Here is a 14,749-nt window from a genome sequence, read left to right as displayed (position 1 = left end):
AAGTCCTTGGTTGAAGAGAGGGTGGGGGTGATAGCTATCTATCCAGGCTGGAAAGGGGTCTTTGTCCAGCAGGTGGAAAGGGGTCTTTGTCCAGAGGGGAGTTGCTGGCAGGGCCTCTGGGTGGATAGGTGGTGTGGCATGGTGCCGGTCCAGATGGAGATGGCATCCCAAGGAGACAGTCTTCACTATTCCTTTTTATGGGGAAGACTACCTATGATCTCCTATGGGGAGGGCCTGTCCAGGCAATGTCAGTCGTGTTCCAGAGGGTTCCAGATGTTCTTACTGAGTATATGTAGTGATGGCACAATGGTGGGTTGCCTCATCTTTTGTTTCTTGAATGCTGACGGTGGTTCCAATGGCTGGGTCCTTGGTCCAGGTATTGGTGTTGATGGTTCGGTCATTCAGAGGGAGCTATTTTTAGACCTACTGCTATCGTCTCTCTAGCACCCTCATTCATCCCCATTCATTTAGCAACCAAGTTACATAGGAGGGGTAGGTATGAGTCATAGGTTACACAACAGGGGATGGGGACAAGATGGAGACTTGACAAACAAAATGGAAACTTGACATGACTTATGCGAACTTACATATGTAGGCCTAAATCATACAGTATCAGTAAAACGGTAATATAGAAGAGTAAAAATCAATAGAAACATAATTATACAATATAAAGGAGAAAAAACAACAAATACAACTTGCTACCAAAATTAAATGCTGAAGCTTATCCTATATCTTAGCTCACTTATCTATAGGGAATAGAGAGGGAGAGAAAAAGTCCAAAATGTTTGGGGAAGGGGAGGGAATGCATTTTAAAATAATAAAAAACTGGGTTTTTTGCTACAGAATTATGTTAAGAATCCTCATCACACACAAGATTCCTTATGTGTCTCTATTTGAGCCTGAAAACTTCCCTAAGCATCTATACTTGGGCAACTTTGCTTTACATGTTCAGAAGTGATCCAGAATGGATGTATATATAGAACTGCTGTCTTGACTCAGTTTCATACGGGGAAATGAGTAAATGTGAAAGTCGCCCAAAGCTTATATGGTGAAACTTACAGCTAGCAACTATTTAACACTGCTGGCAGGGAGGGAATGGAGGGGCCAATTCTTGCCCAGGGCATAGGAAAGTTGGAGTTTAGGCCAACCTTACCCAGAGGCATGGGGGGCAGGTGGAAGGGAATTTACATTCCTATATTCCAAAAGGATTCTAACTACTGGTATACAAACTAGGTAGGGCTGAGAAAACCCTCCAATGGGTAGCCAAGAGGGAAAGATCCACGAGACCAGAAGAATATGCAGGAGGGAGCTTGACTCTGTGGTCTGGTGAGGTAGCTGCTGTCTTAGCAAGAAGGAAATTCTTGCTCCCAATGTTGTTTACCATTTTGTATTACATAGTCAATGGTGCTTACAAGACAGTAGTAATGGTGGTGGGCAGACTGTGTGATCTGAGGGGGATTGGGACACCTACCACTGATGAGGTTAAGCTCCACCATGTCACTCAGAGTTGCAGTCTTGAGGGAGTCCTCAATCCTTTGCTGCACCTGGATCTTCAGGTTACTAAGAGTACCTTTCACCAACTCTAGTTATTGAGAGGGCTATGATCCTTTCTTTCAGATTCAGATCTGACCACCATTATCCATCCTTTTGTAACCTTGAGGCCAGATTACTGCAATGCGTTTTACCTGGGGCTGTCTTTGAAGACCCTCTGGAATCTGGCTGCAGCTGTGCAGAACACAGTGGGCCCCCTTCTGATGGAGGTAGGTTGCCAGAAGCGTATAACTCTAGTGTTTCCAACAGCTTTCTGGGCACAATTCAAGGTGCTGGTTTTGGCCTCTAAAATCCTAAAGGGTCTTAGCTCAATGTACTGTATCTAAGGACCTTCTTCCTTATGTCTCATCATAATCCCTAAGGTCAGCTGAGAGCAACCATCAATACACCAAGTCTGCTTAGTGAAAATACATGGGAGACTGGTCTCTGTAGTTGCCTTTCAGCTCTGGAACTCATGCTTCCTTGAAGCCCACCAAAGCCTGAGCCTGGATATCTTCCAGAAGCACTGTAAGAACTTTCTATTTACTTAAGCATTTAGCATGCAAGGCTAAACTGGTATATTGTTGGGGGGGTTGTTTTATAATTTATTTTAATATTTCACTTGTAGTTAAAAGTTATTTTATTCTCTCACTATAAACTTCCCTGTGCTGTTGTTGCCAAGGACCACATATAAATTGGATTACATGAATAATCAGCCTTAAGGGCAGAGGTCAAGGTTTCTTTACATGGTTTAAAACGTGCTTGAAATGCCCTCACTCCCTGTAAGACTGTAAGATATGCCTCTACTGTACTGTTTGGAAAGCCTGTGAGTGGGAATTACAGTACTTCATACACGAAGTGCCTGCTGGAGGATGCTAACTAGAAGCTTAGTGGGAACATGTGTGTCCCTGTTCAGACAGAAGAAAATGAAGTCTGGTACATCTGAAGGCCTCTACTTTTGCTTACAGAAAATTAGAGCCCACGTACAATATTCAGCATTCTCCAGCCCTTTGTCATTAATTCATCTTGCCTTAAGGGAAATCAGCCTAGTCTCTCAACTGTGAAATCACTTCTGCAAGCCCACCTCTCGTCATGCATCCATCTTAACCAGAAGGGTGGAGTGAAAACAGTAGTTATTAGTGCTCAATTTATTTTCAGATCACCATGTGTGTTATTCCCCCTTCACTTGCAGTGATGCAACTCCAATGGATCCTGCCCTATTATTGAAATGAGCTCCAGAATACTACCGTGGCTTACAGTGACATTACTCCAGATTTACAGGAGTAGAAGTGATGCATTTGCATTAAAGAGTCATGGATAAAATGAACAAATAGCAGAGTGCAGGGACTCCATCCATGCAGTCTCGCCCCCCCCACCCAAGTGCTGCACAGCCAGGCTCCCTCCTATTTGATTTTCTTCTGGACCATTAATCTTTCCTTCTTGGATGCCACCTGGGCCAGCTGTAGCAGTGGGGATAAAATAATTTATCATCTCTAGCCAGCCTGTGGCCTGGTGATTAGGGCACTATCCTAGGATACATGGGTTCAGAGCCATTGCAGAGTCTGGTGGCTCCTCCAGGTCCTGGGAAAGAACTTTCACCATCAGGCTATTATTTCACATCCATTTACTTAACACTGTAGTCAATGCTGGTATCTGTCAGGTGGGTGCACTGGTTCAGATAGATGTCTCTGTCTGCTTAGGTCCTGAATATGAACCCTCTTCTCATAGCTATTATGAGCAGGCTGAATTCCAACATGACAGAAGTATCTAAGGCTCTCCACTAGCTAAATGGAGACGTGTGCTCCTACACAGATGGAGCAAGATCACTCCTTGAACCTGGCCACATTAGCTTGAAAAAGACACAGTAGCTAAATCACAGACATCTTGGAGGAGAAACAGTATCTCGGCCTGAGGCTCCTGAAATACCCAAGTCACTTATGATAGTTGGGGGGAGGAAAAACACTTCTGATCATTTTACTTTTAATCAGTAAAACAAACCCAGACAAACAAAACTGAGTCATGAGCCACATGGAATAAGTACCGACGTAGCATAAAAGACATTTAATCAACTTGTAAGCATTCTGTCCATCGTAAGCTTTTGTCAAGATGATCAGTTTCTTGAGGTTACAATGTTGCTAAGCAATACTGTAAAACACATGGAAACAATGACAAGTCACCCAAGACCTGTCATTGTCCATGGTTCTTTTAAACTTTAATACCTTGTTTATGGTTGAAAATGCCTTCATTCGCCCCACCACAGCATAACAGGGTATCTCTTGATAGCTGGCCCATGAGATGCCTCTAATAGAAATGCACAATAGAACAACAAACAGAAAAAAACAATGACAAAAGACAAAACATGCTTATAGAGAAATACTAAAAGCTGGCATGGAATTACTAAACTGGGATTTATATACTCCCGGGAACAATACTCGTTCTTCTTACTGAAAGCTACTTTTATACAAGAACCTATTTCCACATACTGGCTGACATGTGGTTTCCTAATTTAGACACCTCGCAATATTGAGTGGATTTTAATGCTGGGTAATTTAAAATGAGCTTCTGCAAGTGATTTAAATATATATAGTATAATTAGTCACGTTCTATTATCTTTTTATGTATACTACCTGCCCATTATAGACAGAGCTCCCTGTAACTTCTTAGTCCCTGAAGGCTCTCAGCATATTGAAAGGACAAATTCTAATGCATTGAAATGTGATTAATTTTTTTTTCTTTGTTTCAGAAAATAAAAAGGTCCCAGATTTTCCAAACTAAAGCAGATCAGAACCTATTCCACCTATTAGGCACTTAAGTGGACTTGGCTGCCTAAGTGTGGTCCTATTCTACCCTGCTTCAGTCCCAGAAAAACTGATCATACTGAAAGTGAGTGAGTCTTCCTCCTCACTTTTTTTTTGAAGCTGACAATGGGTTACAACTGTAGATGCATTGATAGATGTACAGGGACTTGAAGAGGTTGAAGTGATGGGGAGTTCTCTAGGGAGTTTTCTTGGATACTCTCTCTCACCTTCCTTCACTGTAAGGTTGGTGAGAGGAAGCAGGGAAAAAGGAACCTTTCAGGACCAAGGAGCAGTGAACAGGATAGCTTATGGGTGAGTTTGCAAAAGGGGCAGGAAAAGAGGCAGCAGATTAAAAGACCCAGAGAAATGGCTAGAGGTCATAGCCGTGCCAGGGACACTATTTCCTGCTCTTCCCTTGTCCAGGCAGGATCACTTACCATCAAGGCTTCCACTCAGGTCACTATGGAGACTGCAGCCTGTAGGCTCCTTCTGGTGACAGTCAGGTTGGGGAGTGCCTGCAATGTGAGTGCTGCCTCATGGTAGTGTCCCTCAGGGAACAGGCAAGAGAGTTACAGGAGGAGATAGGAAGGCTCCAAAGCATCTCTGCCATGAGGACTTCATCAATTTAATGCTGAAGGAGACCTTTAGGACTGTGGAAGAAGGACTGCCAAAGGTAGCACTAGAAAAGACACCGTGGACTCCTAGGAAAGTAGAAACAGGAAGGTTTTGATTTCTGGCAGAAAGCAGAAATCTTCATCTCCACCTGCAACAGTTTGTCCAGAGAACAGATATGGAGTGCTAGCAACAGAGGGATTGAAGCATGTTCCATTGGCAGAGGAGGCCAGGCCAGGCATCCCCAAGGTTGGAAGGATCGAGACTACTGCCACCAAGAAGTAGCAATGGGTGGTAGTGGCTGAAGACTCTCTTCTGTGGGGAGTGGAGGCATTCATCTGCTGGCCTGACCTGTTGCTGCTTTTCCAGAGCCTGGATCCAAAATGTCATGTAAGGATTACCATGACTCATCAGGCCCTTTGACTACTACCCCATGCTGCTCATGTATGTGGACACCAATGATACTGCTAGGTGAGACCCTGAGCAGATCAAAAGTGACTACAGGGCTCTGGGTGCAAGGGTGAAGGGGATGTGGGCTCAGACAGTCAAGGGAAAGGATCAAGGGGATCCTTGATCCTGTCAAGGGGAAGGGTCCAGACAGGAGTGGATGCATCCTGCAGATTAATACATGGTGTGCAGATGATAATGTTGCCAGCAGGCCTTTGCCTTCTTTGACCATAGGATGTTGTTCTAAGAGGAGGGAGAGCTAGGAAGAGATGGGGTCCATATGATAGAGGGAAAAGCATCTTCTCAGATAGGCTTGCTAACCTAGTTAGGAGGCTTTAAACTAGGTTCACTGGGAGATAGAGACCAAAGCCCTTGAGTAAGTGGGGAAGTGGGTGACCTGGAGGAAGAGAAAGCAGGAGGGGGCAAGAAGGGAGGCCTTCTCATTCTTCCTGAGAAAGTAGGGCAATCAGCTAGGTACCTTCGGTGGCTGTACACTAATGCATGGAGCCTGGGAAACAAGCAGGAAGAACCGGAAGGCCATGCACAGTCCCCTAGTGTAGCAGTAAGCTGCTACAATGTCCCCCCCTCTTTAGCCTTCTTTTACTCAGGCTGAACAGTCCCAGATCCCTCAGCCTTTCCTTGTATGGTTTGCCTTTTAAGACTCTGGTCATATGGGTGGCTCTTCTTTAGACTCTCTCAAGCTTGTCCACATCCTTGTTAAAGTGTGGTGCCCAGAACTGGATGCAGTACTTCAGCTCCAGTCTCACCAGTGCTGAGTACAGCAAAAGAATCACCTCCTTGTATTTGCTGGAGATGCATTGATTGATGCATGCCAGAGTATTATTTACCCTACTGGCTACAGCATCACGCTGCCAGCTCATATTCATACCGTGGTCTATTATTATCCCAAAGCCCCTTTCATTTGTGGTGGTAGTCAGTTTGGTGCTGCCAAGCCCGTAGGTATGTTGGGGGTTGCTCGTCCTGAGGTGGAGCACTTTACATTTCTCAACGCTGAACTTCATCACGTTCCAATGCGCCCAAGGTCCGCCTGTCCAGGTCCACCTGTATCTGTAGCCTACCTTCAAGCGTGACCACTCTTCCCCATAACTTGGTGTCCTCCACGAATTTGGCCAGCAAGCTCTTCACTCCCACATCCAAATCGTACTGGACCAAGCACTGACCCCTGCAGAATGCTGCCGCCCACTTCTCACCAGGATAACACAGCTCTGTTCACTATGAGTCTCTGGGTCCTATCCTGCAGCTAGTTTCTCACCCACCTGACTGTTTCAGAGTTAAGCCCACAATCCTCCAATTTTCTCATGAGGACATTGTGGGATACTAGATCAAAGGCCTTTTGGAAGTCTAGGTATACAATGTCAACCTGCTCTCTTGTGTCCAGGTCGCAAGTTACCTGGTCATAGACAAAGATGAGATTGGTAAGGCAAGACCTGCCCATAATGAAGCCATACTGGCTGTCATTCAGAATCTTACCTTCTGCAAGCTTATCACAGATAGACTCCTTGATGAACTTTTCTAGGCTTTTTCCTAGGATAGAAGTTAGGCTGACTGGCCTATAGTTAACCGTGTCCTCCCTCCTGCCCTTCTTGTGGATGGGCACAACACTGGCCCCCTTCCAGTCCTCAGAGTGCCATGAGTTGTGGAAGAGTTTTGCCAGGGGTTCCACAATGACTTCGGCCACCTCCTTCAGCACTCTCGGATGAAGATCATCTGGTCTTGCTGACCTGTATGTGTCTAATTTTATTAATTGGTCATACACTAATTCTACGGCAATAGTAGGAAGGTTCAATGTCTACTTGGCAGCCTGTGTCAAGGGGAGTGCCACAGGGGTTGGTCCTGGGGTAGTTTTGTTCAATAGCTTCATCAATGACCTGGAAGATGGGATGGACTGCACCTGTAGCACACTCACTAACAATCTGGGAGGAATAGTAGATATGCTGGAGGGCAGAGCTAGGATTCAGAGAGACTTTGACAAATTGGAGGACTGAACCAAAAGAAATCTCATGTAGTCTAATAAGGACAACTGCAAAGTCCTGCACTTAGGATGGAACAAGCCCATGCACTGGTACAGGCTGGAGACTGACTGGCTAAGCAGCAGTTCTGCAGAATAGGACTTGGGAGTTGCTGCGGACAATAAGCTGAAGATGAGGCAACAGTGTGCCTTTGTTGCCAGGAAGGCTAATGGTGTACTGGGCTTCATATGTAGAAGCATTGCCAGCAGATTGAGAGAAGTGATTATTCCCCTCTATTTGGCACTGGTGAGGCCACATCTGGAGAACTGCGTCCAATTTTGCACCGCCCCCCGCCCCACTACAGAAAGGATGTAGACAAATTGGAGAGTCCAGCAGTGGAGGGTAACACAAATGGTTAGGGAGCTGGGGCACATAACTGATGAAGAAAAGCTGAGAGAGCTGGACTGAGCATTAGTCTGGAGAACAGAAGACTGAGGGGAAATTTAACAGCAACCTGAAGGGTGGTTCCAGAGAGGAAGGAGCAGGACTGTTCTCCGTGGTGGCAGGTGACAGAACAAGGAGCAATGGTCTCATGTTGTAGCAGGGGAAGTTTAGGTTAGATACTGGGAAAAACTCTCTCACTAGCAGGGTAGTAAAGCTCTGGAATGGGTTACCCAGAGAGGTTGTAGAATCTCCATTCTTGGGGGCTTTCAAGACCCGGTTAGACAAAGCCTTGGGCGAGATTATATAATTGGAGCTGGTTCAGCTTTGAGCAGGGGGTTGGACTAGATGTGATCCCCTGAGGTCCTTTCCAGTCTCTTTTTCTAAGATTCCATGATTCTATTAATAGAGCTACATGTATATGCCTAAATCTACACAGGTACGTAGTAGGTGGAATAGGAAGGGGCCAATAACTCTGATGGCTCTTTAACTTAAGACATCTTATAAGAGCCCAATTTTTAGGAAGTGCTGAGCCCCTTTACCTGTTGGGAATCTCAAGGTGGGCACCCCAAATCACTACTTACTTTTGAAAATTTAGGCCAAGAATACCATTTTTGTCAGTACTATGTTAGAATATAAACAATCCAATTACAAGAACCTAACCTATTCTTATGTTTTGAATTGGGAGGAAAAAAAATCGGGCTATATAAGCAGGAAAATACCAGATTATCAAGAACAAGGAAGTGTTTTTCAGGAGAAGGAAAGAGAGAGGAGACAGGTGATATGACTGGAATGGCCAACAAGCATCCTGAAAGCCATGAGACTGAAACTTTATCTATTTTAATTCTGAATATTACTTTTAATTAATGCCAACATTTCTATAACTGTGGTGATTATAGCATAAGAGTGGCATGCATTTGAAATCATATCTGCCAAGAAAGCAGACTTTGAAATACTGTGGAGAAAGGATTGTTAGCTATTTGATAATAGGCTATACCTCTGCAGTGGAAAAAAAATGAAAATTGATGTAAGTCCATCCAAAGAAATGGATTAACAAAAAGAGAAGATTAATCATAAATGTATGTTGTATGTTACTAATGTGATGTTTATCTTTTTTTTTCCTCAGGGGAAAAGAAAAGAAAAAGTATTTTTCAAAAGAACTGGCAGGGTTTATATAACCCCAAGGCAGTTCTCATGTTATTCCTGTTTACAGGAGTCCAGGCTGGTGCTCATTCTAGAAAAGCAATAGATAGATGGTCAAGTCCTATATACCTGTTAGGTATCCATGTAGACTTAGGTGTGTAAGTAATTATGATCTTATTCTACCCTGCCTAAGTCCCTGAAAAAACAGTTAAAGCAAAAAGTGGATGGGTCTTCCTGCTCACAGCCTGTTATGACACTGTGTTAAGGCTAAGATGACGGCATGTTACAAAAGTAGGTATGTGACATTTATACAGGGACTGAAGCAGGGAGGAATAGGATCACAGTTATGCATCTAAATGTATGTGCTTAATTCATATAATAGGCTAAAGTGGCCAAGTGTCACTGCTTGATTCTGACTCTCCCACCACCCACAGAGAGGCACTCCATGAGCAGAGCTCTTCTGAGGGTTTTAACAAGCACAGGTTTTATTTTACAGCATATAAGCCATGGCCACCCAACACATGAAGGATGAAGAAGGGCTGCCTTCTGATTCAAGTATTTGTTTGGGACTGCAGAGACTTTGGTTCAGTTCCTGCCTCTGCCACTGCCCCCAATTTATAAACTGGTGCAAGACATACAAAGGCTATATTGCAATGATTAAGTGGGTGATTCAATTTGACCTGGTTAGGATAAAGTCAGTGGCATAAGTTTGGATGTGTCAAGAGCAATTCAGGTTTAGGCACCTCAGTTCTCTGCACAGAGAATGGGGAGCAGGAGATGCCTCCAAAGGGCAATTTAAAAAGTCCATAGGCACCTAGAAGTAGTCAACAAGTATTGCTTAGTACAGGGATCTGTCTGACCTCCCCCCTATGCTCAATGGCATGTATCTGACTCATACTGTCTATTAGACATCTCAGTTCATTTGCAATTCTCAGTGCCTACTCCACTTTTGATAATAGCCCTTGAACGGTTTGTTAAGACATGTGGAGGCAATGTCATTCACTTTTTGACTAATAACCTAATAATTAAAGCAGTCACTCAGGAAGTGTGAAACCTGGATGACATATCCCCCTTTTCAATCTTAAAGGATATGAATGCACATTTACCCCCTACCAAAGGTTGCAGAATTGGTGAGGTGAAGCTACTTGCTACTTCACTTTTCTGGTTGATGCTATGCCAGTGAACAACCAAGGAAGTGAACAAGCAAAAGAGAAAGCGTGTCTCTATGGTTGAGCAAGAAGGACAATCCCGTAGGAGGCAAGAGGTTCCAGCTCCTGCTGCTAGTTAAAAAGAAATTGGTTGACTAGTGCCTGTTGAATGGAAAAATCATCATCAGTGATGTGAGCAAGCAAGACAGAGCTTGTCTCTGCTGCCTAGTGGTCTCAGCCCTCTTATGAGATTGGGGGAGTTTGGGGTTCTGGTCCCTGATACTAGAAGTGTGTGTGTAGGCACTGTACATTAGATCAATGATTCTCAACCACGGTGCCTGTGAATCACAGATGATTCACAACATAAGCCCAGAGATTTTCAGTAGGAATCCAGTGCTAAAAACATTCTGACCTGCTGTGATCCTTCTGAGTTCTTTGTGACAGAAGAATTGTTCTATTATTTTTACATAGTAAAAAATCAGAGTTGGCATTTTCCAAAGGGTTGCTTGAGAACCCCTGCATTAAAGAGTCTTGGCTTAAAAACAAATAAATGACTCTCCCCACCAACCTAGTTCTGGCAATGAGGATTAGAATCCAAAGGAACGTCATACCCACTAGTTTATATTGTCATCCTTCACTTGCTTTTTCTCCTCTTGACTCCTGTGGCCTTGTTTCAGCCAGAAGCGTGGAGAGGACCTCACCTCACCTATTCTGCTTGGTTGGCTGGGTGATTAGGACATTCTTCTGGGAAAACAGAGATGTGGGAAAGGCCAAAACTCAGTTCTTCCAGTTTCAAAGGCAGTGCTTTTACCAGACTGTAGTTGGATACAAGGTCTGTCGTATCACCGCCACTCTGACTCACTACTGAAAGTCAACTATTTGATTCACGAGGCAGCTCAGGTAATGTGGTACACTTAAGTGCACCACTGGGAACACTTTTGAGCATGTGCAGAAGCCCTGAAGTCCTAGTGCACATACCTGAAGAACTTTGCAGTTTAAAATAAAAGCACCGGGGCAGATCAGAGCAAGGTGCAATGGTGTGGCTGTCCATTCCCGCTGCCGCTTCCTTTGGATTGGAGTACACTGTGGCAGGGTGCTGGTAGTGCCTGCCACTTTAAGGGTTGAGTCAAGCAGCTGGCAGGTGCTTGATTGTGGCAGCTATTTAAAACATTGGCTGCCTATATAAATAGGGCAGTTTGCCACTGGCAGCCAGGCAGGAACATCGCCTAGCTGAACTGCTGCATGAAACATCTTGCAGGTAGGAGCTGGAGGTACTTGGTTCTAGGCATGACCTAAAACTGTACCCTGCTGGGGAAGGGTGGCCTGGCAGGGCTCCTGGTGGTATGGGAGTCCCCCAGGAAATGCCAGGCCAGTTATCTCCCTGGTGAGAGGTGAGAAGGGGTGCCTTAACCCCAGTCCCCATCTTTGGGTGGGCTTTGGAAGCAGCTGGGGAAGTAGTGGTGGCCAGGTATGCCCATGTGTAGCCAGCAGGGATATGAGGCCCTGGAGACCCCAGAGGGGGCAGTATGGAGAGCACTGGGAGGCCCTGTACAGAATAGGGCTGAAGTGCAAGTAGGCCTGAAGGACTGAAGGCCTGAGGGGACTGAGTAGGGCTGAAATTGGAGTAGGCCTGAAGGACATCCCAAGGGGCATGCTGAGTAGGGCTGAATGGCTGTAAGCTTGAAAGATGGTGCGAGAGCCAGCCCTGTGAGAAGCTGTGCCTGGTGAGAGGCCTGGGGCAGGATTAGCCCAGGGTTTGGCATAAGGCTAGGCCATGTAGAGAAGGGGAACGTGTGGGAACTGAAGGTCCTGCATGGCAAGTCCAGTAGGGAAGTAGTGAAGCCTCATGGCCCAAGAAGGGCCACTCAAGGAGAAGCAAGGCAGTGGAGTGTGGCCCAGTAACAGGCAGTATGCCAGAGGCCCTGGTGAGAGAGGTGGAGTGAAAGAGGCCTCCTGTGAGAGGAAAGATGGTGTGAATGTTCACATGTGTGGAGCCCAACTTTGGACTCGGTTTGTTCCAGTCTTAGACCGGGAGTAATATTAGCCTGGATGCCATCTGCAAGGCACGGGCTGCGGTGTAGGGGAGGTTGAGCCTCAGACAGTGCCCTGTCAGGGCATGTAATGGGCAGTCTCCTGTATTTACCATCTGTTTGCACAACAAAGTCATGGCAGGCGAGACTGGGCAGATTGCCCGGCAGAAGCAGGTGGGCAGGCTGACATGAGACCCAGCCTCAGGAGAGTTCCCCCTGTCACATATAACATAATAACCTGTGGGGACTTCTTAACTTCCTTAAAGCAGGTGAAAATCCTCCCTCTTTCCCCATCCTGCTTAAAAGCATACCCTCTTCTCACTCCACCCTTTCCCCTCCTCTTCCTACCTGCCTTTCCCTGCTGTCCCAGGGGCAGGGAAGCATCAGAGCCATTCTTACTCCATATGTGGGAGCTGGCCTTGGCTATGGATGGGGACTGAGCCAGCAGCAGCAACCCAGCTCTAGGTCCAAGTATGGTGGGAGGAACTATTTTCCAGCTGCCCTGTTGCTGCTGTCTTCTCCTCAGCTGAGCCCAGGCCCTGGTTAACTTGGCTGGTTCTGGAGCTTTCCCACCCCCAAACAGGGGGGAAAAAAAGCAGTGGCAGGCAGGGAGTTGGGACAGAAGGGGACATGCCTCTGAGCAGGAAAGGGAAGGGACTTGCTTTAGGGACTTATGGGACTTGCTTTAGGGACTTGTTTCACCTGCTTTAGGGACTTGTTTGGTCTGCCTGCACTGGTGGGGGCAGAGGAGGCTGGGACCAGGGGGTGCAGCCACCCCTGCAGTGCCAATTGCTGCATCCCCCTTTGGGAAATCCTGGATCTGCCCCTGAAAAGGACCCAATGAGTTTTATGGTTGCTGGCACAAGACCAATTGGAATCACTCTTTGGAACTTTGGCATCAAAGGCCAGATCCTATTCCACCTCTTCATCCTCTAAGTAGCTCAGGCACCAAAGTGTGATTCTATTCAACCCTGTTTGAGCCCTTAAAAAGCCACTGATGCAAAAAGTGCATGGGTCCTCTTCCTTCTCACTGCTTTTTCTGTCCTAGTTGTAAGGCCCCACACCCTCCCAGGTTACGTGCAAGGCAGGAGCCGCTTGGACTGCCCAACCTGCTGGACGAGCCACTCATGGCTGTGTCCCATGCCCCACCCCAGCTGAGCAACGCCTGCCTTAGCCCCACTCCCTCCCTTACCACAGGGGCCTCAATCTGCTGCCCCCACGTCCCTTCCCTCCCCCCACACCAGACTTACCACCCTAACACTGGTCTCTAAGTCACCCAGCTGCATATCAGAATCGGACTGGTATTGGCTGATGTGGCTCCTTAAAAAATGGCTGTCAGTATCGGCCCAAAAAAATCTCTATCAGTGCAACCCTAGAATCTGGCTTTTTCTGCTTCATTCATAAAACAGGGATGATGCTGCTGCCTTTCTTCTCATCTCTAGTCATCTCTTTTAGAGAATATATTTTTTAGGAACAGTCTCTTATGAGCTGAGATCTTTGAAACTCAGGTCCATATCATGTGCAGGATGCTGTGTACACTTAAACGAGCATGCTTTTTACATATAAATATAGTGTCAGCCTTACAATTTGAAATGTCTCTTTTATTGAATTTCTTATTTTACTTTCCGGCACTGTGTGGGTGGTGTTGGCTTTCAGCAACTCCTTTCATCTCCAAGCTCTTTTGCAGTACACTCTCACTTAAGATAATATTTATACATAAATATTGTCAGTGAATGATTAGCATAAGTGAATGCTTTCTAATGCACTATTACTTTGGATTCCATCACATAGAATACAAGCAAGGATTTTTGTGGGTGCTATCTTGTATTGGACAAGCTGTATGCTCAGGGTAATTTTGGATAAGCTTTCAAGTGGAGTGCATTCTTCTTCAGGCAGAGTTCAATTCTTGTATGCTTTCCAATCTGCAAGTGCTTTGCTGAAGGTGGCTTACAAAATCATTTTATTTAATATTTCAAAATTCAAAAAAACCTATACACATCTCTAATTTAATACATAATATAATACATGCATCTTCACTGCATGTTTATTACTTTAATTTGCAATTTTGTTCTGTATTACTTTAAAATGTAACTGAAAGAAATGTTTGAATATTCTACAGTAAACCGAATGTGCTGAGACTATATTTTCTCTTTTATTCCTTAGGTATTTGTTTGTCTTTGCCTCACTCTGCATTGCTCCAAGTCATTTTCCTTATTTCCTTGTTATGAACTGAACTACTGTTGAACAAGATTTAGTTTCCATGAAGATAATAATTGACCTCCTTGAAGCTAGAGCTCACCCTTCTATTCAAAAAGCTTACCAGTGCAGAACACTGAGTTTGTACGAAGTAATGCCCATTTATTCCCCTCCTATTAGGACAATTTACAATAATCAACACCCATAAGGAAACAATTCTCAATACCAGTATGTTAGGACTAAAACAAGCCCCATCACTCATATTCTGAATTTTTACATCTCATCTCTATATGACAGTTTTTAAGGGATGAATTTCCTTTGTCCTTGATTTAATTTGTGGGTTAACCATTGGTAACATTTTCTAAGCCTTTCATTCCACTGCTTTTGAAGGACTGTTCTCTAGATTATGGCCTTTAAGCCACTGAAAGCTAAAA

The 14,749-nt window shown here is 45.1% G+C and overlaps 1 protein-coding gene across 5 annotated transcripts in view; it reads right to left on the bottom strand.

The window, feature by feature from the left end:
• Positions 1 to 14,749, bottom strand: part of PAK5 (p21 (RAC1) activated kinase 5) — a 258,934-nt gene that overhangs the window by 119,890 nt on the left and 124,295 nt on the right. For 2 of the 5 annotated variants that reach the window (XM_090051450.1, XM_090051458.1), the window contains one exon: positions 3,750 to 3,829. The exons of the other annotated variants lie outside the window; for them this stretch is intronic. In XM_090051450.1, coding sequence (XP_089907576.1) covers positions 3,750 to 3,829 — 80 coding nt within the window. The remainder of the gene's footprint in view (positions 1 to 3,749; positions 3,830 to 14,749) is intronic. 5 annotated transcript variants of the gene reach the window in all.

The sequence above is a fragment of the Crocodylus siamensis genome, chromosome 1 (assembly GCF_052110815.1).
Source record: "Crocodylus siamensis isolate JL-2025a chromosome 1, ASM5211081v1, whole genome shotgun sequence".
In the NCBI taxonomy this organism is placed as follows: domain Eukaryota; kingdom Metazoa; phylum Chordata; order Crocodylia; family Crocodylidae; genus Crocodylus; species Crocodylus siamensis.
This window is presented reverse-complemented; position numbering and strand designations above follow the sequence as displayed.